Source organism: Leuciscus leuciscus (assembly GCF_965113295.1).
Source record: "Leuciscus leuciscus genome assembly, chromosome: 3".
NCBI classification, from domain to species: Eukaryota; Metazoa; Chordata; class Actinopteri; order Cypriniformes; family Leuciscidae; genus Leuciscus; species Leuciscus leuciscus.
In genome coordinates, this window is record NC_138727.1 from 6,216,288 (window position 1) to 6,242,769 (window position 26,482).

Genomic DNA, 26,482 nt, shown 5'->3' on the forward strand with positions numbered 1-26,482 from the left:
TCTCTGTGGTTCTGTCTGGCTTCCCCCCCTCTTTTCCTACTGTTTCAGCATATTTTCTCTCATATTTTTAATGCATAATAAATCTCATGTCTCACAATGTCTCATCTTCATAACATCTTGTTGGATGCCCCCATTTGTCATTTATTATTTTATTTTTTACACAAGGAGCAGACAGTGCAAAAAAATCTTGAAAGGCAACAAGCTGAGCAAGTTTTCTCGATACTATTTTAACACTAAAAGAGATACAGTAGTTCACCCAAAAATGAAAATCCTGTCACTTCAAACTTGTATGATTTTCTCTCTTATTTAGAACACAAAAGGAGGTAGTTTTAAAGACATTGGGTCAAAACAACATTGGACCCCATTGACTTTTACTGTATGGACAAAAAAGAGCATTGTTATTGTTAACTAAAACAAATTAAATTTTTTTTGTTTTTTGGTCATTTAAATAAAGAAGAAATAAAATATTAGATGAAAACTTGTATACTTCAACTTATATATTAGATGATTAAACTTATAAATCTTATATATATATATATATATATATATATATATATATATATATAAATATATATATATATAAATGGAAATGTTGCCTCTGGCATATAACTGAAATAAAATAAGAACTAAAAATATTAAAACTAAAACTGAAATAAAAATAAATATAGCTATATAGAAATATGTTAAAAACATAATACAAATGGAGAAAAAAAAAACACAGAAAAATTTTAACAAATGAAAATGAAAACAGAAATTATAAAAATAAAAGCTAATTCAAAATATTAATTAATAGTATATAAATTATACTAAAATAACACTGGTTTGAAGTGACATGATTCTTGATCTTAAAAAATAATGAATAATAAACAAATAAAAATAAATAAAAAACAAAAGGCATGCAATTCTATGCAATTGTCTATTGTTTTGGTTGAATTAACAGTAGAGAATATTAAAATGGCTGTGGAAAGATCTTGGCATAATCTTTGTGCCCATCTCATATTTATGAGTGAAAAGAGAGCATTAATGCTACACTCATCTCTGAGCATCATAATGCAGTGGGAGGAACCACTGAACGAGACTAACGCATGGATCAGACGGCGAGATGCAGATCTTTCTTCCTTAATGACCCAAAGAGTTATTTATTAATACCGTTTTAGTTATGTATTAAGCGAGGCATGTCTGGTGCTGGGAGTTTATGGGTGATAATCAGCCCTCGGTTTGCACATTAAGACCAAGACGATAGTAAGACGTGCTGCTGTCATAGGGATGAAAAACAAAACCCTGACGGGAATCTAGGAGGATTATTGCAGCTGAATTTGCATGTGTGCCCAGCGGTGCGGCGTGTAGGTGCGGGATGTCAAGGGATGGGTCAGCTCACTTAAAGCTCTGGGCAATGCAGACGCCCCACCACACACACACACACCCACCCACGCACACACCCACACAAACTACTACCTAGAGAACAAGCCAACTAGACAACATCAGGATCTAAAAATACATCTGGGTTCATACAGTATGCATGCAGAAGACCATACCACGAATATCGTAAGCCTTCAATTTGAAAGCAAACCTCCTCCAAAAAAAGACACAAAAGGGTTGAAAAAGAAAGGTGGGGATATATGGAAATAAGTGGTTGCAATAGAGTTTTCAGGGCAGATCAGAAGAGAAACTGACTTGATTAAAGGGTGAAAAAGCAACTCAAATTTGAGTTTGGAGTTCATAAAGTTGCAGGAGAATTTAAACACACACACACACACACACACAAACACAAACACACACAAACGCGCACACACACACACAATCTCATTTTAACACAATCACCTTTGACAATGCACTTTTGAAAGTGGCCCTCAATGTACAAAATAGGGCTTGAAACCCTAAAAAAATTGAATTATTTTCTGACAAAGACTCTGTGGAATGGAGGATCATGACCTTTAGAAAATATGAACAGAAATAAATCCTATATTATTTGTTTCTGACGTCTGGAGTTTTTTTTCAACCCTGTTACCGAAATCTGGGACATGTCTAAAAAAAAAAAAAAAAAAAAAAACTAGTGTAATTTTGTTCTTTTTCCAGCAGTAAACAAAAATAACAAAATAAAAATAGCTTAAATTATATAATAATTAAATAAATTGTGTAATACAAATAATTATATATATACAATGTATTTATAATAAAATAAAATAATATATGAATAATAAAAATACATACATTTATAAAATGTAATAAAAAGTAATGATTAAGATAAATAATAAATAATTGAATAAATATAAAATAATATATAAATAAATAAATATACATACATTTATCAAATTGAATAAAAAGTAATGATTAACAGTTGAAGTACCTGAGTTACCAGATTTAGCCTAAATTATGCTGTCATTCAGCAACATCTAGCTAGTTTGGAACCAAATGTTGGTCTGTAGATATTAATAAACTTATAATAATTATTAATAATTACTCATAAATTAAAGTAAAAAACATCAGTTTGATATTACAACAACTTTGGTATGCTGGATGCTTGAGCTCGACAAATGCAGTCAACACTACAATCTGTGTGAATAAAAAAAAAAAGAGCAAGTGGAACGATTATTTACCCATAATGCTTTAGAAAGGGTCCAAATGATGCAACTTTCCTGTACATGACAATTTTATGGGATGTTCCATTTTTTTAATAATAGAAAATAATGCAGTAGATCATGAAATATGACGTTAGGTTTGTAGTACTGAAAAAAAAAAAAATCTATAATTATAAACAATCACATTATAATATGTATTCCCGTGAACAGGAAGACAATAGGCGCGTTCCCATTATAGATTTGCGCAAAAAACTTTTGCGATTTTTTCTAAATGTCGACAAAAAACTATTGCGCAATGATGCCGTTTCCATTAACCGATGTTATGCGACTAAAAAGTAATTTTTTCCTCTCACGATAAGTAAAATCATTCCATTATTATTAATCGAAGGAGATGTATGTGTGTTTCCAAGCATTAATGATAAGGAAAGACCCTTATACTTATGAGCGGCACATATGAGGTGTTTCTGGGTGTTTCTCCCTCATTTCTGCTTCGAGGTCTTGATTGTGGCATTTATTTGAGGTTTAGAATCCAGTATTCCTGTAAGTCTTTTGTCTTATATGAATTTAATAAAGAACTCTGTCTCGTATTCTGTCCAAACACACCGCGTCATCTACATCAGCTGACCTGTAAATGCGCAAAAACTGTTTCCATTGCAGTTTTGCGAAATATTTCTTATTCGAATTGCCTGAAAAACCACCTCATGCGAGCGTAAAAACTTGTTTGCGATAAATGGGAGTTTTGGCGAAATTGACGCGTTTCCATTGGGCGTATTTTCAATTCGCAATTTCAATTTGCGCAATTTGAAGGTTAACGGAAACGCGGCTAGTGAGCGCGTTGCTAAGTGGTTGCTAGGGTGTTCTGGGTAGTTGCTAGGCAGTTGCTATGGTATTCTGGGTGGTTGCTATGGTGTTGCTAGGTGGTTGCTAGGGTGTTCTTGGTGGTTGTTATGGTGTTGCTAGGCAGTTGCTAGGTTTTCTGGGTGGTTACAAGGGTATTTTTGGTGGTTACTAGAGCATTTATAGATGTTGCTAGGGTGTTCATGGTGGTTGCTAAGGTATTTTAGGTAGTTGCTATGGTGTTACTAGGTGGTTGGTAGTTGTCAAAGATGGTCACTGTGGAGTTTTTCTTAAAATCTTTAATAACGAGTGCCTTCAGCACAGTACTGTGTCTAAGCAGATGAACAGATTAGTCAGAGTACTTTAGATTTGGCTTGAAACACACCACGAGATGAACCCTGATAATCTGAGCTTTGAATCAGTGCCTGAGAAACCAGCCAGACTTCAGTCTGTCACTTCCTGAAAGAAAGCAAGAGAGCACACATGCACTCACCCGTGAAGGGTCGTACTCCTGGCGTCTTCGGTTGCTCAGGTCTTCATAGGATGGAGCCGGTCTCACCTTTTGAAGCTGATTTCGGATTTGCTGCAATCGTTCTTCATTACTGCAACATGAAGACAGAGAAACAAGACAGACTCCCATCAACATCTTCACAAATCTAGGCAATGACCTCACAGATAATTAGATCAATATACTGCAGTCGGTTACACTTTATTTTACAGTATGTGTACTTGCAGTGTATTTACCCAAAAAGTACTGGGTAATATGAGGTAACTGTGGGTTAAGGTTAGGTTTAGGGGTAGGTTCAAGGGTTAGTGCGTAGTTATAACCCAGTTATTGTAATTGCTTTAATAAGTACAGGGGAACTGCACTGTAAAATAAAGAGCTTCCCTGCAATCAATCACAATAAAAAGAAAGTCCATCAGAAGAAAATGTAAGGGAAAGTCTAGAAGCACATAAAGTAATCATGTATACCACAGTAAATCTGTCTCATCCTAACGTTTAAACAGTGTTTGATCCGAGGCCAAAGTTAATGTGCAATTCTGTTTGTCAGATTCCCAAATCAAATGCAGCGAAAATAAACTGCACTTGATGTAAAATTCAGTGTATTAAATTATCCATCTGTGAGCTCCATAAACACACATGTAACCTAAGGGCATGTATTGATTCAAAGCAGAACTTGCATTATAAAATCAACCATTTAAACTGCTTCAACTTTCTCTTCAAATTCATGTAAAGCACCTTAAACAATAACACATTTAATGTATTATACGTTAATAATATATAGTTTTAATTCAATATGCAATTATTATTGTATATTTATATTATTAATTATGTATTATTAAACCTAAACAAATAAATATATATAACGCAAGAAGTGCTGTGATGCATGTCCAAATTTTGTTTTACATTGGACTTACACATACACTACAAAATGTATAACTTTCTAGAAACTCCATCCACAGATGTTGCCAACTTCAAAATAATTGAAAATACTAGAGGCAGCGATCTATGGCACTCCAGCAGCTGGTGGAGGACACGCGGAGCGGGAACGGCATCCATTATCTAATCCCAAAGAACGCAATTAGAGCTGCCATTTTGATTGAGAGTCCACATGACCCTCTGAATGAGAAACACTATCAATGTTTAATTAGCTCCCGTCGAGCATGTATGCATCATATTCATATTAGTTACAGGACTGGAGCAGACCTGGAGTGCTTTAGAGGGAGAAGGCTGAAGAAACAGAATATAGCACACAGAAATCCTGCAAAAAAAAACACATGGATGCTTAAACACACACAAATGAGAGCGTTTCTGAAGGCTGGCTGTCATCGCCAGTTCATTTGGTGTGTTATGATAGCGGTACCGCGCAAACCGTGGAAAGGCCGGAGATATTACCTTTCCTTCTTTGAGACAGAATTAGACAAACAGAGCAATCTGAGATCATCATCATCATCCCGGACCGTGTCGGTTTCCTGCTGTGTTTTACCTGTTTATGTTACATTTGAGTAAAGCTAATTAGCACTTGTGTTGAGCAACAGAAAGCTACGCTACCAATGAGTGTGTGTGTGTGTCATCTAGTCGTGAATGTGAGCGATTTTCCTCACCCTCTTCACATCAAATCATCTCAAAAGTTTTGGTTTGAAAAAACTTTTTTTATATATTGCAAAATATTTTATATTTATATGAAAAAATATGTATTTATTTATTAGTAAAATGTTCAAATATTAATTACATTTACATCTGAAATGATGTGCTGCGATAACCCTTTTTTATTTTCCAAAATCAAACAAATCATTAAGGTATCCAAACGAGAGAGAGAGAGAGAGAGAGAGAGAGAGAGAGAGAGAGAGAGAGAGAGAGAGAGAGAGAGAGAGAGAGAGAGAGAGAGAGATTTTTTTATTGGTTGTGTTGTCAATAGTTTTGATGGAACAAATTGTTTGTGAAAATTTTATATTTCTCTTTTTGCTTTTTCTGTGTCGAATTGGACTTATTGGTGTAAACGGGCCTCTTCAGTCAAGAATAAAAAAATAAATAAAATAAAACATTCACTTTGACCCAAATTCCAATTGGATACGCCATGTTTGAAGCTGCTGTAAAATAGCAGATAAACTGTGATTGCACTATTATCATTATTATTATTATTTTTTTCCCAGGATTCTTAGATGAATAGAAAGTTCAAAAGAACAGCATTTATCTGAAATAGAATCTTTTGTAACACTGAGAGTGTAAGCCTTGCCTATCTAAATATTCAAGTGCAAGAAGGGAAGTCAATTAGTATCAGTATCAGTATATTGGATCCATGCTTTAGGTCTTAAAGTAACAGTAGCCTAATTATCCTGCTCTTTTCTACATTTTTAATGTTCATGAAACAACAAAGGACAAAGAAAAAAATAACTAACTGCTCTCGACAGAATACATTTTTGTAACTTTAATAAGGATTAATGCGTTTAATTTATACAGTGAAAACTATATTTACATTCATTAGTTAGGCTAGTAGTTTTAGCTGTGGTATCAAAATTGTAATTAAGATTTGTGACTTTTCAGTGGTATATATTTTCATAACTGTCTGTTTTTGCAAAAACAGTTTCATGGTAAAATATTTAAATCACCGGCAATTGGGGCAAAAAGTTAGTTTTAGGCCCCGGATGACAAGGAATGCTGGTCGTGGATCAGTTTTCACTGACTAATGAATATGATTATAGATGGGGGAATTAATCCACAATCTGACCGGGAAGCTGTCAACAAAATGGAGTCTGGACAGCCAAATAATCCCTGAATTAATAGATATTGACACACAGGTAATGCTAGAAACCGTGACGCACTTCTCTCCGCTTCTTCGTTCATTTCATCTCTATACCTCTATCTTATTTCTGCAGGACGTGTTTTATAATGAGATCTGACAACAGGCTGCCATCTTTTCCGGCTGGACGCCACCACACAGGCCTGTAATCAGAAGCGACACCCTTTTCTAAACACACCTGCCATTGAGGTCTTAATGAATATGTCCACTCCTCAATTACACACAGTCTTGCTCTGTCGGGATAGGGCTGTCAGAGATGTGTGTGGCCACAAGGATCAGCACAGGAAATGCTCATGGAAATGAGAAATGAATATCTTTCCATTTATTTCTCTGATTAATTGGATAAACATATTGAAAATATAGTTATAAGTTTCAGGATTGTGGTTAACGTAATGTACAACTTTAGTTTTCCTCTTACACACACGTACCATTTCAGGCAAAGAAATCTGAGTTATTGTTCCTACAATTAAACTGTAGTACATTTTCATAAGGAACCTAGGATTTGTTTTTCATATAAATATTTTTTAATACAACTACTACTTCTATTACTACAAAATATTGTTGTTATTATTGTTACCACTGCTACTCCTAGTATATATTTTTAAGTACCTACATTATGAAAATGTATAACCCATTGACTATTAAAATAACATTTTATTAAAATCTGTATATTTTCACACATAAACATATATTATATATATGTGTGTGTGTGTGTGTGTGTGTGTGTGTGTGTGTATGTATGTATATGTATATATATATATATATATATATATATATATATATATATACACACACACACACACACATATACATATATATATATAAAATCATATAATTATAAAATCAAATCTATATCCATCTTTTTAGACATGAAAATATATAATTTAATATATTATGCATCAACAAAACTGAAATAAAATTGTAAACTGTAGTAGATTTTCATTAATAAAAATTATTTTTTAAATAATAATAACAACAAGACGTATTTGTATCATTGTTATTATTGCATTTTAAGCACATTTTCATCAGGAACCTATGGGAATTTCTAAGTCTGTCATAGCACTTGAAGACAAAGTAAAATAATTAAAATAAAATAAAGCAAGCTTGAAAGAGATGCCTCACTAATTTATAATAAGCAATCATTTATAATTTTCCAGTAGAAACAATTATGGTGTTATGATGGAAAGTAGTCATAATGGTAAAAAAAAAAGAAAAAGATGGACAGTATGCTAACCGGTTTTGTGAGAGGTAAACCTAATTGTACAGTACAATGTAGAAATACAAGCAATATAGCTACAGATCCATCTTAACAGAGTTTACTGCTCCAACGTGATGGAGAACAACACGGAAATGGAGGGAAGGCGTTAAGAAACAGCAATTTCTTCACAGAATTAGAGTTGGCCACAGTACACGGCTGGTGGGCCATTAGTTCGATTAGGCCCATTCCTCAGCGCTGGATGCGGTCCAGATATCTGGAGCCGGGGCCAGCTTTTCTGGCTGCCACTGACTCTGTGTCAGCATTTCTGCTGAAAAATGGCCGTGCGCACGCTCAAACTCTCCCAAACAAGGAAAGCGAGGCTCTATTTTCCATGTTTGATCAGCACTAACATTTATTAGCCACATCTATTATGCACAAAATGCCAGCAAGAACAAAGGGCTGTTAGGAGCAGTCAGGCGACACACGCGAGAGAGAATGGTAATTAAGTACCCTGCTAAAGTAGATGAGACATCAGCACTCGGAGAAAAGCGAGACAGCGAGATGAGGAGGGGGGCTTTCGCGGATCTGTCTGACTGTTACTTTGTGGTTAATTGACCGTCTCTTTCCCGCTATCTTTCTCTCTTATTTGCTCTCTGACATGAAAATCGAGACTTGTGCGCACACACTCTAGCGATGGTTTCCTTTCATAGGTCCAGGCGAGACATTTCTCACACTTTCTTCTTTGATAAGACCCTGTGTAATCTGCTCGTACTGTCACATTAGTGAGTTCCAGTTGTCAGACGCTGACAGATTTTACTCTATGGTGACCCAACACGGTGCCACGATTGTTCATCAAATGCCATTATAGGGACAGTTCACACAAAAATTAAAATGATTGAGAAAGTAATTGTCATCATTTACTCATCCTCAAAACTAAACTACCACAAACTGAATTAAACATAGATAAAAGAACTGTAGCATAATGATGTTTTTCAATACATAATAAAAATATATTTTTAAGTGCATTTTCATCAGAAAGCTGTGTATAAAAAAAAAAAAAAAAAAAAAAAAATATATATATATGTTTTTTTTTTTACACACACAAATATATTATTTTTTATAAATATATTATGTTAGATGCGATTAATCGTGATTAATCAATTTGACAGCACTAGTATAAAATAAAAAATTATGCTTGAAGGAGATCCCATAATAATTTATGGTTTTCAAAAAGTAACAATATATGTAGGAATTATGTAGTTGTGGCAGAAACTTGGTTACCATGGTAACCATACTATCTATGTCATTTATCATCATGAAAATCATCTGGTTTTCTGTATTTATTTTAGTAAAAAATAAATAATAATAATAATAATAAGAAGAAGAAGAACCCATTTCCCAAACCTGTATGAAGACTTTACAAAAAGTGTAACAATAATCATAGTTTCTGCCAAAATAGAAAAGTTGCAGAAGTTTTTCACCACAATAAATCTGTGGTCTAGTTGGTTTTAGCCACCAGTAGCTTTGTTTCCATCCACCTATTTTTATGTGCATTTTGGGATATTGCATAAACGCTGGATGGAAACGCAAAGATGTGCATAAATTCCAAAAATGCACATAAAAAATGTATGCGCTCGATTAAGGCGGATACATTTTTTTTTATCAGATAAGAAAACATGCGCATAAACTATGATGGAAACACATTTACCGAGTAAATTCCTCGATGCGCATCAAAAAAGTCACGTGACTTCATGTGATCGTCAAAGTGATTCGGTATAATTATTCGGACTGCGTTCCCAGACGGCAGCATCCGCCTCCGAAAGCAAGATAACATGAGCGAGTTTTGTCTGCGTGCTCTGAGGCGCAAATTATTTATTATATATGAAATAAGATGCAAAATGGCTCCTCCTACTGCAGCAACTTACATTTTTCTTCGTGATATATGGCACCTGTTAATCAGGAAGTGACGATTTTGTTCGCTTCGTCTCGCTGGATGGAAACGGTGCTTTATTCCCAAATGTTCTAAGCGATTTACATACATTTATTATGATTTTACAGTAGCACTACTGTAGTATATATATATATATCGTGCTTTGTCAGGTGGTGTAGCCTTGAGAAGGTATCCAAATGTGTTTCTCAGTGCATTTCTCATGTACAAGAGCGAGTCTGTGAGTGTGATAGGATTACAGCTCTTCTGAGCTCGTAGGACAGCACAGCGCAAGGAAGATAATCTTGTGCGAATCGATGGTAGGACTAGAGCAAGAATGAACACGGTCCCCACGGACACTGCAACACTCACGCATAATTACCGCCAGACAACAAATCAATGGGCTCGGTCGTTGAGACCACTCAACCCGGACTAAAAACTCACCAGTACATTCCCTCTGTATATACACAGACTGTACAGCTACACAGTAAATCACAAATGACTCCAGAGACACGTGTGTCAATATTTCAGCTTGATTCGACTAAAAGGCCAAAGCGTTCGTTACCGATGTGCCTGGATTTTTGGTATGTTGCATGTACAATGCCAAAGCAAAATGTTTTATGATTTTGATAACGGGTTCAACAAGAACTGAAACTTCTATTGATTTAATTTTACTGAGTGACTATCGTGAGGAGTTTTTATTTTATTTTTTTATTTTTTTACAGTAGATAACAGAGATAATAGGTTTTATCAATAAATGCTAATAATAAAATTATTATTATAAAAAATTATAAAAAAAAAACGATAACAGTAAAACATCTCATTTAATAAAATTTAATAATAATAATAATAATAATACAAATAAATAAAATAATGAATAACAATATTTCAAAATATTATTATTAAATATTATTATTATATATTAATAATTAAAAAATATATATTATTATTGTGCATAATATCTATTATGAATATTTTAATCATAATAATAAGATGTTAAACATATTATGATTATTATTCTTTTATCTGTTTACTGTTGTAGTCAAACAAATCGAATTATTGTGTCAAATAGCCAAAATAAAACAATTACAATTATTCTGCTACTGGTTATCGGATACATAATCGGTACTGGTCACACACAAAACAAAACACACAATATTGCACAACATTTGTCATTTTATGCAATAAAAATTCGTTCGGACTGCTTCCCACCTGTCAGTCTTTGGAGGGGCGGCTCTCTGCTTGTTTACTTTTGCATAAAGGCCCTCTAGCTCCTCCTCATTGGGCGGCTCTCTGTTCGGGACGGGGACAGGAGGCTGAGAGTAGTTGTGGGTGGGAGTCCCGGGTGCATACGGGGAGTGACTGGAGGCAGGGGGTTCCCTGAAATTGTTGATGCGAGCATAGTTGGGATCCAGGTCATCATCTTCGACGTCCGGGAAGGTGAAACGGTCAAGAGCAGGGCTGTTCCTTTCACTCCTGTGGGATTACAAACACACTCTTCAAGTCTTGGACACTAGAAATGTTAAACATCCAAAACACTGTTAAGCAAACATATATAATTGAGTTTAATTTGTTCCTTCCTCTTTAATTACGGTAAGAAGAGAACAACCAATTATACAAATAGAGCATTTAACATCCAGAACTGGTTTAAGCATTTCTACATTGGTGCATTAGCATATTCTACTATTTTATAATTAAATTTTATGGGTTAAATAAAACATGTTACAATAATTCTCTTATAAGGCAAACATACTTCGACAGAAACACCTCAGGTTCGCTCTTGTCCATCTCCTCTTCGCTCAAAGCGCCCAGTTGTTTAGCCTTAGATTTGGCTTTATCCTCTTTTTTCCTCCCAAACCTGGATGAGGGTTTGAAGAAAGTGAGGATAGAAAGAAAGATAGAAAGATAGATAGATAGATAGATAGATAGATAGATAGATAGATAGATAGCATGGACACATAAAGAGAAAAAAGGAGGATATGTTATGTTTTTATAATTGGTGACTCAACAGATTCCCTGCGCTTCCAAGTACCAAAGCAGAATTTTCTGTAGAAACTTTAATGATTGGTTCCCCATGTGCCAGCCTGAAAACACAAACACACACGCCTGCAAAACCAAGTGCATCAGTGCCCAATGCCCTGTAGTGATTTCTCCAGCACATTTCTACGCCCAAACCTTCAAAAACTCACATATTCTTCTGCACTGATCTGAGGTCAGGCGGGGTCTCCTTGCTGACAGGCAGATAAAGACAGAAGAGGAAAAGGTTATATCCAGAATAAAGCTAATAATGAGAGAGAGTGGGTGAGATGATCACACGGACTCAGGAGAGTGACGCCGTAATGAAACATCAGCGTCAGGCATTTGGTTCACTGACTGGGTGATCAATGAGAAACTCGTGAATAGGTGCTTAGTAATGATCATTATTCTTCTTAAACATTAAAATCCAAATTATATACTACCCAACAAGAATAATTTCCAAGGTAAATTATTTTGCAAATGGTTGTGATGGGTGAATCTCAAAATAGAAGTCATATTTCACAATAAAATCAAAAGAAAAGAAAAAGGAAATAATATTTTATTATAGGATTTTTTTTGTTGCATTGTAATATTCTTTTCATGACATTTAAGCACGTTTATATTCAATAAAAAAAAAAAAAAAAAAAAAATAATAATAATAATAATAATAATATCAGGGTTTACAACCAAGAGTCCGAAAAGTCCTACAGTGGCCTGTGAACAGATATATAAAACATAGAATTGTATTCAGAATATTCAATTTTATACTGCATAAATTAAATTCAGGTCAACAAATAATATCATGATGCAAACTTACAATTGCACTTTTTCGACAGTATATAATTTAAATATTATTTATATTAATATACTATTTTTTAAAACATTAATATTATATAATCATAGAATAAATATTATTAAAGCATGCAATTTTATGTAACAATTTAATATTGTGTAATGTAAATATTATAATATATAATGTTTAAATATTATAAATAATTTTTCATTAGAGTAATGAGAATAAATATTTTATCGCACTATCGAAGGCAAATAATTTGGGGAGGAGGAAAATGTGCTTAACTGTCATGTCACAAAGCAAAACAAAATCTTAATGGTCCTAAAAATGTGCTTCATTATAATAATGCAAACATAAGATCCACTTTTTTATTTATTTTTGTGAAAAATGACCTGAATATTTCTTGACAGTTTTCATGAGATTCACCCTGATAAACATATATTTGAATAACAACTGCACAACATCAATTAACAATTAAGAATTCAATTACATTTCCACAAACGCACACTCTAGTCGGGAGTAATCACAAACCTCCGCTCCCAAGATTCCTACATGTCTTTTTAATTTGACACAGATATCGCCCGAGGCTTCAGTTTACTGACATAACGTACATGCATGTTTGCTGAAGATAAGCCGTGACTACATGATCCAAACGCTGAGTCTACGAGCGATTGAAGGGTCCGGCTGGATCCTGCATCCCCTCGCCGTGTCTCCTGTGTGTTATGCCTCAATAGTACTCCATTTCCCAGCCCCACACACACGCACTAATGACTGTATTTATCTCATTAGGCTGGAGCGATCTAATACCGGCAGCTGGCATGCTAGCTCTGCCTTGCCCTTAAGCACTGTCATTAAAACCAGAGGGAGTCGTGGCCTGAATATCAATGTGCCGCAGTCTTGCTCAATCCGTGTGAGAGCAGCGCCGGTCATCACGCAACACAGAGCTCGCACAACTCTACTTGATTATTGGCCACACAACATTTTTCATTGTGAACATAATACAGTACAGAGTGACCTGATCCTTATGGAAACTGACTATGCTAACCATGGTATGGAACATTTCCAAAGTTAGGTGATTGCTACTATTGTAAAAGCATAATAAATAATGTGGAATCTCCTTAAAACAGCATAATGATTTTTTCTTTTCTTATTTTTATGGTAGCGGTGGCTAATGGAAGTACTCTATGCCACCGTCTAGTGCAGCTATTAAGCTCTAACTTACGACTTAAGTCATGCATTCAAGTCTGAAACTATTAAAGCCCTTTTCCATCACATAAGAAATAAAATATGTTTTGGAAAATCATAATTGAATCGAAATCGAAACTGACATACTAAAGGCCCGTTCACACCAAGAACGATAACTATAGAGATAACTCTATTAGCGTCCACACCAGGGGATATATCGCTCTGTTTATTCCAAGCGCGTGATTGTCTGTCACTTTAAATGCTCAAACTCGTTACAGCAGGATTGATTCTGATTGGCTGTCTGGAAAAAATCGTTCTGAAAGTGATTCCAACGCTATCGTTTCTCTGTGCCGTTATCATTATAGCTGTGAGATGAACTCTGCTATTCTTTAATATTGAGAATGATTTTTTAGAGCTGTATCTTTAGCGTTATCGTACTAAGTCATAATTATGAGATGAGTCAAAATTGACAAACTAGCATATAAGTATGAGATAAAAAGTTGAAATTGACATACTAAGTCATAATTATGAGATAAAAAGTTGAAATTTACATAAAAAGCATGTCATGATGTTATGACAAACATCCAAATTATGACATACTAGCATGTAAGTATGAGATAAAAAGTCAAAATTGACATAAAAAGCATGTCATGATGTTGACAAACATCCAAATTATGACATACTAGCATATAAGTATGAGATAAAAGTTGAAATTGACATATTAAGTCATAATTATGAGATAAAAAGTTGAAATTGACATACTAAGTCATAATTATGAGATAAAAAGTCGAAATTGACATAAAAAGCATGTCATGATGTTGACAAACATCCAAATTATGACAAACTAGCATATAAGTATGAGATAAAAAGTTGAAATTGACATACTAAGTCATAATTATGAGATAAAAAGTCAAAATTGACATAAAAAGCATGTCATGATGTTATGACAAACATCCAAATTATGACATACTAGCATGTAAGTATGAGATAAAAAGTCAAAATTGACATAAAAAGCATGTCATGATGTTGACAAACATCCAAATTATGACATACTAGCATATAAGTATGAGATAAAAAGTCAAAATTGACATAAAAAGCATGTCATGATGTTGACAAACATCCAAATTATGACATACTAGCATATAAGTATGAGATAAAAAGTTGAAATTGACATACTAAGTCATAATTATGAGATAAAAAGTCAAAATTTACATAAAAAGCATGTCATGATGTTATGACAAACATCCAAATTATGACATACTAGCATGTAAGTATGAGATCAAAAGTCAAAATTTACATAAAAAGCATGTCATGATGTTGACAAACATCCAAATTATGACATACTAGCATATAAGTATGAGATAAAAGTTGAAATTGACATATTAAGTCATAATTATGAGATAAAAAGTTGAAATTGACATACTAAGTCATAATTATGAGATAAAAAGTCGAAATTTACATAAAAAGCATGTCATGGTGTTATGACAAACATCCAAATTATGACATACTAGCATATAAGTATGAGATAAAAAGTTGAAATTGACATACTAAGTCATAATTATGAGATAAAAAGTCGAAATTTACAATAAAAGAAAATTATGACAAAATGGCCAAATTATGACATACTAACTCATAAGTATACAAATTTAAAATTGACAAACTAAGTCAAAATTATCAATACAATTATGATTTACCAAAGCATGTTATTCATGTTAATTGAAATAAAAAAATAACTTAAAGTCATTCACTACCATACACTGCAGTGCTGCTTTCTGCCATCTTTCATGTAGACATGCACCTAAACTAAACCTAAATGTCACGTACAAACAAACTGAATTATAGTGGCTACTTTACATGTCATATCTGGCCATAATAAGCTACAAATAGGACCAGAGTTCACGCTGAGACTAAGGCTAGCTAAGCTCTAGGTTTCCCAACACTAGTTTGCGATTCAGCGCGTGTGTCTTGAAAACCCAGCTGATGGCTCAATCTACCTGAGGCCTGAAGCGTTCAGGTGCATTCGATTGTCGTAGTAAATGCGAAACATGCCCTTGGAAGCTGATTACACTTCTAAAAGTTGTCAGCATAAGGTTGAGGCATGTAGCCCAAGGTAGCATACTAACAGTTTAATATGGTCTAAATTGAGTTTGCAAAGTGAATTAGCATCACTGTGGTTGTTAACCTGAGATTAAGATGGTCTATGTAGCTCTTGAGAGACTTAAAATTCAGACTGTGGAAATTACAGGCTAACGTTAAGGGCGAAGATGTGTGAAATGAGACAAAATGACACGAATGTTGATGAGAATCATATGCATGCGCTGTAATTACAAATCTAAAACCCAATTATGTCGTAATGTAACCTACAATACTGAAGCCGTGTTCGTGAATAGCTTTTTCACCGGCTCTGTGCTGGCAGCTCTCGTTTTATCGATTGACTCGAGTTTACTGAGTGTTGCAATTTATCAGTCTAAACCGAAGGCTCATATTTTAGCAGACCAAACCTCAATTTTCACACAGACAGACAGGCTGATCCATGGGAACTGGGGACGTACTGCTAAGCTGATCATTATGTTTGCATATTAATGCCTGTTTCTCCCCCTTCTGGTTTTTAAGGATCTTTCTAATTAGGTAAAACTGTCAGGAGCGGATCTGCCCCCCGCTCTCTGGTTCCTGTCTGATCATTGTTTTCATGCCTTAAAAAAAGTATTGTTGTTGTTGTTTTTGTTGAATTTGACGAGTTTATTTTACAATAAATCTTTTCACACATGCACAACATTTTGGGGTCGGTAAGATTTTTTTACGTTTTCAAAAGAGTCTCTTATGCTCACCAAGACTGAATTTATTTGATCAAAAATAAATAAATAAATAAATAAATATCAGTTATTTCACTTAAATGGCAATTAATAGATAATTTTCATTGCTATTTAAGTGAAATTACTGAACTTATGTATACGAGCTTCATAAAAATTATCATTCTTGAAGAAAATTTCAGATGGCACTTAGAGGCTTTTGCATCTGAACTCTTCATATAGTTTATTCCTGTGGTCAAATATGATTTTCCAGCATCATTACTCGTCTTCAAGTGTCACATGATCCTTCAGAAATCATTCTAATATGCTGATAGCTGGTCATTTCATTATCATTAATGGTGACAACTGTTGTGCTGCTTCATTTTTTTTATGGGGGGGGGGGGGGGGGAATCATAATACCTTTTTTTTCAGGATTCTTTGATAAATAGAAAGATTTTGAATTTATTTGAAAAACTATTTTTGCTAACATTAATGTCTTTACTATCAATTTTGATCAATTTAATGCATCCTTGCTAAATAAAAACAGTAATAAAAAAAATACAAAAAAGTTGAACTATAGTGTTTTTTTCTTTATAATGGCTCTTCACAACCACAATAGAAGCCATTTATATATTTATCTGAGGGTAATGAAATGAATCAAAACAGTTCACACATCAACAAAATCGATCTTACACGTGGAGGATGATAAAATGGGAGACAAAAATACCACAGCAACGCCTAGGTACTCCCAACAAAAACCCTGAACACCCTAGACACTCCCTAACAAACATCTCCAACACCCTAACAACTGCAAATCAACACCCTAGTAAGTAACCATTTAGGACACCATTTAGACAAGTGCCAAGTAACAAACACCCAGACAACCTGTATAAAAGCCTGTATAAAACTGCCCTATTTTAGTTGGTAGAAAAACTAAATGCAATATTTCAAAGTGTATATTCTAGTATTAGAAAAAGCATTTCCCACAATGCTCTTATATGACTTCATTAAGTGACTTTTAGTTGATAATCAAGGACAAACTGTGCAACAAAGTACAAGAGATTTGAACAAGGAGAAATGAAGGAAAAGGAAACAAATGAGTTTCAGTGAGAAAAGAGGTTTGACGGATTAAACACAGTAACTATAATTAGTCTCAAAAACACAGTAAAAGGGGATTATCATACTAATCCCAAACCAGTGAAAATCTGACTGATTAAGTAAAGCTATATTTCAAATGCTGTTGCATCATTAGCAGTAACAGAGATCACAAAGAAAAAAGGCTAGTTGCTAAACAGAAAATATAAAGCATGAAGCATTGGCCACTGAACCAAGATTAGTCACAATCTTGGAATTAATTGCAAGATCCAGTCCATCTGGCAACAGTATATTACTGTGTTAAACACTGTAAAAATGCCATATTACAGTTGCTTTTGTAAGTTTCATCATCACTACTTAAACATTAGACACTGACAGTCACGTTTAATATTATACTAAATGTAAATGTTCTCCTCAAATACAAACATGTTTAAATGTTAGTGTTACTTATATCATACGGAGCTACTGTACAATTAAAAGAAATTGTAAAGATGTTCAGTGAAATAGAGAATGTATTCTACTTTATAAACCAAATTTTGACACTAATTGGATGAATCAGATTCTCTTTATCATCTTCAACTAGTGCAGAAAACCAATATGTTCAGACATTGCACTAATGATGCATATTTATCAAAACACTTAAAAGTTGTCAAATATTTTTCCACCAGTGTCAGTGAGGTGATGAGCACGTTCTGTGACACAAATCTTGTCCTTCTGGCATTAAACGTTTAAAATCATATGTGTGTTATGTTTTACACATTTGACCGAAGTGTAAAGTCTTGCTAGTTTTGAGTGGCGTGTGTCCAAGCTGCAGATGGCGTCGCCATAAAGCGCATATCAATCAAAACGGCCGACGATGCGCTGTAAGAATGACACTTTGACTGTCGTTTGACAGCCTGCATCTGTCACTCGCCGCGAGACTGGAGCAACATCTCCGTATCTAATACTCAGACAGATGACGTTTATGGACTTCTTACCATGATGTCCATCTGAAAACATTAGTTCTCATCCATGCCGTGAAAAAAAAAGGATTCTGAAGCAAAATTATAAGTGATTTCTGACATATTAAAGCCCCCCATTATGCTTTTTTTTAAATATCAGCTTTCATGCAGTGTGTAATGTAGCTGTTTGTGAATGTAAAAGGTCTGCAAAGTTTTAAAGATCAAAGTGCATGACAAATAAAGATATTGGCTCCTAAAAGAAAGAATCGATTCTGAACTGCCGAAACTAGTCGTCAGCAATTTCAGTCTCACTTCCTGTTACAAACAGCATATGGTCTTCATTGGCTGACCGTGAACGTCATCTACTTTACCCTGCCCTCAAACACTGTAGTTGTAGCTGGAGTTTGGATCATGTTGTCGACATGTCGAAAAGACGTGGTTTTCTGCACTGCGAATCCACTTCAAGGGCCCCATTTTAACGATCTGAAACGCAAGTATCAAACGCGAAACGCAAGTAACTTTGTGGGCGGATCTTGGATCTCGCAAATCTAAAATGGGTTGGTCTGAAGTAGCTACATTACTCATAGGTGTGGTTTGGGCGTAACGTGAAATAAACCAATCAGAGCGTTATCTCACATTCCCTTTAAAAGCAGGCGCGCTTGTACCATGGCGGATTTCTATTATAACGGCGGATTTGCCAGGCGCACGCCAGGAGCGGTTCACAGCCGAGGAGACCGACGTTCTCGTCAGGGCCGTAAAAGACAGAGAAGTGACATTGTATGGGGATGGAGAAACCCCCCTAAATTAGCTTCGGTTAAACAGGCGTCTAATAATTTGGGTAAATGTGCAAGCTAGATTTATGTCTATTTTTTCACATCTTCATGGACACCACAATGATTTCCCTCGTGTGGAATATTTTTCCTTGTAATTATGTGTGGTTTGCAAAAATGGGAACTGTGTAGATGAGAGAAGCAAAGTGTATGCGCGTTGTGCACACGCTACATTATGGCCAAGCATGCGCCCTTAAAATAGCATCTGAACGCGCCACTGACTTTAGACTAGGTTTTTCCTGGTCTGTGGCGGATTTGTTTTCTGGAACTGCAAAATAGCACCAGGGAACGTTTGCGCCGGAACACGCCTCCTCTTTTCGCTGAACCGCCCCCGGGAGCGCAAGTTCATTCCCTAATTTACCGACGTGCGTCTGTGGAGGGAAAAGTCTGCTGTGCGTCGGGTGCAAAATAGGAATAATACACGCGTCGGTGTACAAAGTCAATTGCGCTGGGTGCAAGATAGGGCCCCAAAAGGATGAGGATTTGCGCTGGAATTGATCTGGAGAAACCGTTTTGTTATTGTTACTGCTGTTATTGTTACTGCTCATATCACTGTGTAGCAAGCGCTGAGGAAGCCTCCGGAGCTGAAATTCATATATGGTAATGAGCGTTTGCCTTCAGACAAGTGCTGTAAGCAGTAGACCAATCACAACAGACTGGGCCATCTGACCAATCAGAGCAGAGGATGCTCGCGGAAAGGAGGGGCTTAGAGAGAGACCGAATCTTTGAACGAAACGTTTCAGACTCTTTGAGAAATGAGGTGATGCTGCAATGTTTATTATGAGAAAATTAAAGTGTTTTTTTACCTTGGATGCATGTAAAAACCTATTGTAGGAGATTTTAGGAGTCTTTAAAACTTGACTATGGACTTAGACAAGTCAGAATCCACCGAGCAACTGCACACAACGTGCTCACAACCACTCAGAACACATAAGCTAAACCGCATAGTAACGTCCTGGCATTTAGTGGTACATTTTGAATTTATAACCATTTTAAAACTTCCTATAATAATTTGCCCATGGAAAAAAAAAGAAAAAAAAGTTGAAACTACCACCCATGCTGTTCCTCTATACGTGTGCGTGTTGAATCTCCACGAGGGGATTTTCTTTATGCAGCACTTGCTAATATTAAAAAGGCGTGAAAGTAAAGGTTAATGTGATTTGACCACTTCCAGGCCAGGCGTGTCTCTGATGGGAAAGAGGCTGTTAACCTTTACCGTCAGAGCAGCGTTCCCTGAGACCGGGCCTGCCGGAGAGAAGTCCATCAATCACAGAGCTGTCTCAGAACGCCGTTCACAATGTGCAGGAGATGGAAGACGAGGAGCATGTGTCATGGGATACCGCTTGTGGTTTCCAGACTCAATACAACAGTGTACGCTTAAACTGGCTGTATTACACAAAGGAGCGCGCGCACATACACGCGTAGTTGTGAGTAGTTTTAAATATCTTTGTCATTCATACTCACAAAACACAACTGTATTAGTAGTGCACATTTATTATCTTTTATAATGAGAAATATTAAATAATTACACTAGTTAAAATAATGTGCCTACACAAATAAAAAAGCTCATACTGCAATATATAATATGACATAATTATACTATAATATTGTATAATGTAATATATAATGTGTATTATTAAATGGAGACACAAAAGGAGATATTTATAGCTGAATGTCTACAATAATGCACTCATGAAAACAGAAAAAAGCTCATATTGCAACTGCAATATATAATACAATAAAGGCTCATATTGTGTATAATATAATATATTAGATAAATCTGTCCTTTTGTGTTCAATGTAAGATTGCATTATAACTAAACGTCCAAGCTGCTCATTTCCATACAATGAAAGTGAATAGTGACCACTGTCAAACAAGATTTTCAAGGCAAAATTATTAGTGAATAAGCCTGTTTGTCACAGAAAGCTATCGTATACGACTTTGAATGGAGTGCATGAGGCATATGGACTAATTTTAGGATGCTTTTATGGTGCTTTCATGTCTTTGCACAGCACCTAGTTCCAATCTTATAAACCTAAATATGAGCAGGATGTCTGTCATCATTTTACAAAAGTTATTCTTTATATAAAGTGACTGAGTTTAGTCTTAACCTGCCATCTTGAGCTGTTTTAACACACACAGGCTATAATGCCCCTCGTAGACGATTTAAGCGTTTCATTGCGTTCAAAAAAGTTTGAGAGACGTGCAACCGCATCAAGACTTGTGAAGTTTGAAGTCACAGATGAACCTAAAAATGAACCCTCACAAACAAACACGGAGAGGAGGGCCTGCCACGAGCGATTAAGTATGCAAAAGCTCATTAATATTCATAAGTCAGTGTGCCTTCTCTGCTAATATGAATATGTGTTTTTAGTCCACAACGCCTGACTGACAGAACACATCGGCATGAATAAATGAGGAAATCACTGCAGAATGGGGTTCAATTTTAGAAACAGATTTCAGTAATTAGCCTCTCGCAGGCTGCACTGAGCGATTGTGTTAACAGCTTCATATGTTCCCACTCAGACGGCAAATAAAACATGATGTGTCCATCTCGCACCGCGCTGAAGCATGTGTGCAATGCTAAATATCAGCTATAATTCTTCACAATAAAAAAAACAGATATGGAATCCATTATAAGCGTCATTGTATGATTATATGTGCACCAAATGTCGTTGTGTGTGCAAAGGCAGATAAACATACTAACTACTACTCACACACATCATTTGTGTGTAAATAACCTCCTAAAACCAAAATCAACCCATTTGTGTATTTCTGTGAGGGTAATCAAAACAGTTTCAACTGCTCCATGCATCAACAAAGATGAACAGACTTGCGTTTTTACATGGCAGACGAAAAAAATCTCGCAAAACACCTTGTCAACTGCTTCATTAAATGACTTAGCAAATTCTAAAAAAGTTGTCAGGCCAAATTCAACCTCATGACAACGCAAATACCATTAAAACTTTCTTCAGAAAATGTAAAATCAAAAGTGTTTCTTTAAATATAACCACACTTTAGAAACGTAAAGACCCATTTCCGTTAGCTTGTCAGTCGCTAATGCTTGTTTTCACGACGCAGTGAGTATTAGCTGTTTTTATAGTCTCTGTAACTGAAGCCACGGATAAATGTTTCTCTACGGGGCCGTAAAAGGCTGTGCACAGCTCAGCTGCCATTCCTGTACAGAATCTCAAACCCAAATGATCTTTTCTACATGAATCAAAAGCAAACATTCATAATAGCACAACTTTTGCAAAAAAAAAAACCTACAACTTTAAAAACACCAAACTGTGAGAGCATCACAAACATTCAAAAACATGTCAAGAGCGCAGCGGGATTTCTTTCAAATCACCCAGGGATTAAACAGAGCCAAATGCTCAATTTAAGTAAATTAAAGAATCATCTCCATTTCAGATTACTGTCAAAGCCATCTGCTCACTCATAAACAAACACTATGAGCGTGTTTATAGCTAAACTAGTAAACGTCGAAACGCTGTTGGCTTAGGAACGCAAAGATGAGGGTTGGTGTGTAATCTCACTGTGTGACACGACTCTTGTGTGATGCATTCTGGGTAGAGGAAGAACAGGCGTGCTAATTGGCTTGATGCCGCGTTGGATTTGTTGGTTCCGATTTGGAACGCTAAACGGAATTGAGGTGGACGGATCGGGAAGCAGCAGACGTGCGTGTGAGTGAGAATGACACACCAGAGAATGGTGTCAAAATTTGTGTTCAATGTCAAAGAAAAACATTTGAGAGGGTTTTATTTATTTGATGTTGTATGATGATTTTCCATGTTTAAAATTATGGATTTTGTAGTGTAGGTTTTTTTAGTGATTTTTCGCAAATATTTAGTTAAACATCCAATATCATAAAAACCAAGAACTGTTTTTTTTTAAATACACAAAATAACATTCACAATACTTCCATAATGTGACTGAAATAGGATTGGGATATGTAACAACCTATGTAATATAAAATGTATATACTGGATAAAAAAAAACTTAAATTATTAAGAAACAATGTCAGGACGATATATAATATTTTATTTTGTATGTATGTATATGTATATGTATATGTATATGTATATATATATATATATATATATATATATATATATATATATATATATATATATATATATATATATTAGAGAGAGAGAGAGAGACTGAATGCATAACACACACAGCCAAAACATCCGTTATTATACTCTCATGTCTAAAAGAAACTGAAATAATAGAGGCCGCTTCAATCATTGTTTACTGACGCTTTGCTTATGCAATGAATAGAATGAAATACCTCTAATTGTGAAAACACTGAAAGAAAAGTGAATCTAAATCCATCACGGCATGCAGCCAAAACACGAAGATGGCTATAAAGCGCAAAGCTCCAAAAATCTGATGCTCTATTGTTGTCACGTTGAAAGCATCCCACAAATCCATCTGTAACTGCGGCCCATACAAACAGCGCATCTGTCTTCAGAACCGTACTCTGTCACACGATAAACACAGCATTTCCACCCATAAAAGGGAAGAAATGAAAATCACCAGTTAAGCTTTGCTGCAAAGTTGAGAAACGAACCATGAATCACGCTCTCACATGTTTATAATTTGCCTTTTTCTTTTTTTCAAGATGATGAAACACACCCGTGAAGACTTTACAATTAGATTAAATTGCACCATAACACAATGGCTAATTAAGTCATTTTTCAAATTCAATAAGGAAGCAGATTGGAAAGCAGAGATGTGATACGAGTTGTTTGGCAAAAACCCTTGTCCAATACGTCCAAGCTGTTTGGCTGACTGATATTTGGCTGCGAGTTTGGATTTCTGGGAATTTCATCAGCGTTAAAGCAAGAGGAACTGTGAGACCCTTTCACGTGACTCGTGTCATGGTTTCAACGCATCTCTCAACACAATGGTCGAGGCGCTTTGACCACTGCGTGAAAACCGTTGCAGTTACGGAAGGACGATTTTAGCTGAGTCGCTGAGTAGCAAGATCTGTGCATCATAAATGGGGAAAATAGTAAAGACAAATGAAGCGGTAACATATTTAAGCAAAAAATAAAACAAAGTCCTTGACATGCTTCCACCCAATCTTCAAGCAGAAGGAACTAGATGAAATATTCTAAATTATACCGATCTACAACCTCACAGTTAGTACAACTAATAACACACCATGTTGGTTCGTTTAGCCAGAGGAGAACTGGTCCCCCGACTGAGTCTGTTTTTTCCTCCAATTCTGCCACTGATGGAGTTTGGATTCTTTGAGTTTGGGTCGCCTCTGGCTTGCTTAGTTGGGGACACTTAATATTAGGGCTGGGTATTGACACAAATCTCACAGTTCGTTTCGATTTCGATTCACAAGCTTGCAATTCAATTCGATTTCGATTACGATTCGATTCAATATTGATTACTTTGGATATCAGGTACAATACATAGCAAATTTTCTCAAGGAAAACAAATCTCTTAACTAATGCTGAACTAAACTATGGGAGTCAGTTGTAGCCCATAGGCTTCATTAGCCTACTATAATATTGAAGGTCAAAATGAACTGATTTGTATACAAACACTTAAATTAAACTTTTATTTATTTTTATATTTGCAATATAAACATTTAAATGGTGGCTGTCATAAAAACTTGCCAGATTTATTCAAACATGCATTAAATATTGAATAACATCAAAAAATTATAATGAACATGTAATATGGTGCATATATTTAGCAAAATTATCCTATCTAGAGTTATTTTTTCTAGCTGACTAATGAGTTTATGGTCACTGGATATGGTTTTTCTGAGGTAAATGTGACGTTACATTGTTTACAAGCTGTTTTACTGACTTCTTTCCACGGTTGAAACACTGATTGAGCGATTTCATGTGTCATGATACGGATTTCGATAAGTTGTACTCTATCTTTTAACACATTTAGATGCTCATTCATGTTTATCTCGCGCTGTAACTGGTATTATTAAGGCGGAAGAGAAGATCATGTGCTGCTGCTTCTCGCGCCAAAACGGTATTTATGTTATTGAATTACGTAAGAAAATGGACGTAATTTGAAATCTGAGTCTTTGTTTCATATCAATAGTAACAAAGCACGAAGAGTACTGCGATTTATTGGATGGGATGCGCGCTACAATGTTCCATTCATTCATCAACTGAAAACAGGATGACTAATCGATTCTTGGGATTTAAGAATCGATATCAGTTCGTAAAAATGAGAATCGATTAAAATCGAGAAATCGATATTTTTTTACCCAGCCCTAGTCAGCAATATTATTGATTTGACTGTACATACACTATCGGATGAGAACTGAACTGAGCTGGACGATGACATCACTTCTATCTACAGAGCTGCTTTATAACTGAATTGAATCAACACTTAACTGACCTCAGCTAAACAATGAGACTATTTGTTTTTAGAGCTGCTTTACAGCAGAATTGAACTCTGTTTGCATCACTGAATCATAATTTCCCTGTTTAACCCTGTAAAGCTTCTTTAAGACAATCTGTATTGTATAAAGTGCTATATAAATAAAGGCGACTTGGCTTTTTCTTGTTGAGCATCATATTTCATGTCACATCACAGAAGTCAAATGGCTTGTGAATACAATTTCATGTCAACTTTACAAGCTAGCAGTGACAAAAAAATGGTGACGCTTTCCAAAGCTGATTAAAATGAAGGTTTCCATGCAAATACAAGTATAAGCTGATCAATTGATAGTCAGAGCTGGACAGGGGTCAGTCCTCACAGAGGAGATTTAGAAGGTCTATTTGATAGTTTAGAGAGACATGCACTGCCATTCAATAATCTTTCATCTCATACATGAAAAGAGTTCTCAAGTCCATCAAGATGGAAAGGGATTATGCATGAAGTCCAAATATAAAACCCTCAAACGCAAGCCTGTCGATCTCATTTAAAGACATGGGTTTCACTGTATGTCTGTCATCTTATATGTTTGCCTATATTTATAATATCACACAAAAACTG

At 35.3% G+C, this 26,482-nt stretch overlaps 1 protein-coding gene across 2 annotated transcripts in view; it reads right to left on the reverse strand.

Annotated features, from left to right (window-relative positions):
- Window positions 1-26,482, reverse strand: part of pard3ba (par-3 family cell polarity regulator beta a) — a 176,255-nt gene that overhangs the window by 27,188 nt on the left and 122,585 nt on the right. The window contains exons 19-22 of one of the 2 annotated variants that reach the window (XM_082163760.1): window positions 12,033-12,074; window positions 11,597-11,701; window positions 11,056-11,319; window positions 3,910-4,018 (exon numbers count right to left, since the gene is read on the reverse strand). In XM_082163760.1, the coding sequence (XP_082019886.1) occupies window positions 3,910-4,018; window positions 11,056-11,319; window positions 11,597-11,701; window positions 12,033-12,074 (520 nt within the window). The remainder of the gene's footprint in view (window positions 1-3,909; window positions 4,019-11,055; window positions 11,320-11,596; window positions 11,702-12,032; window positions 12,075-26,482) is intronic. The other variant, XM_082163761.1, reaches the window with a different exon arrangement.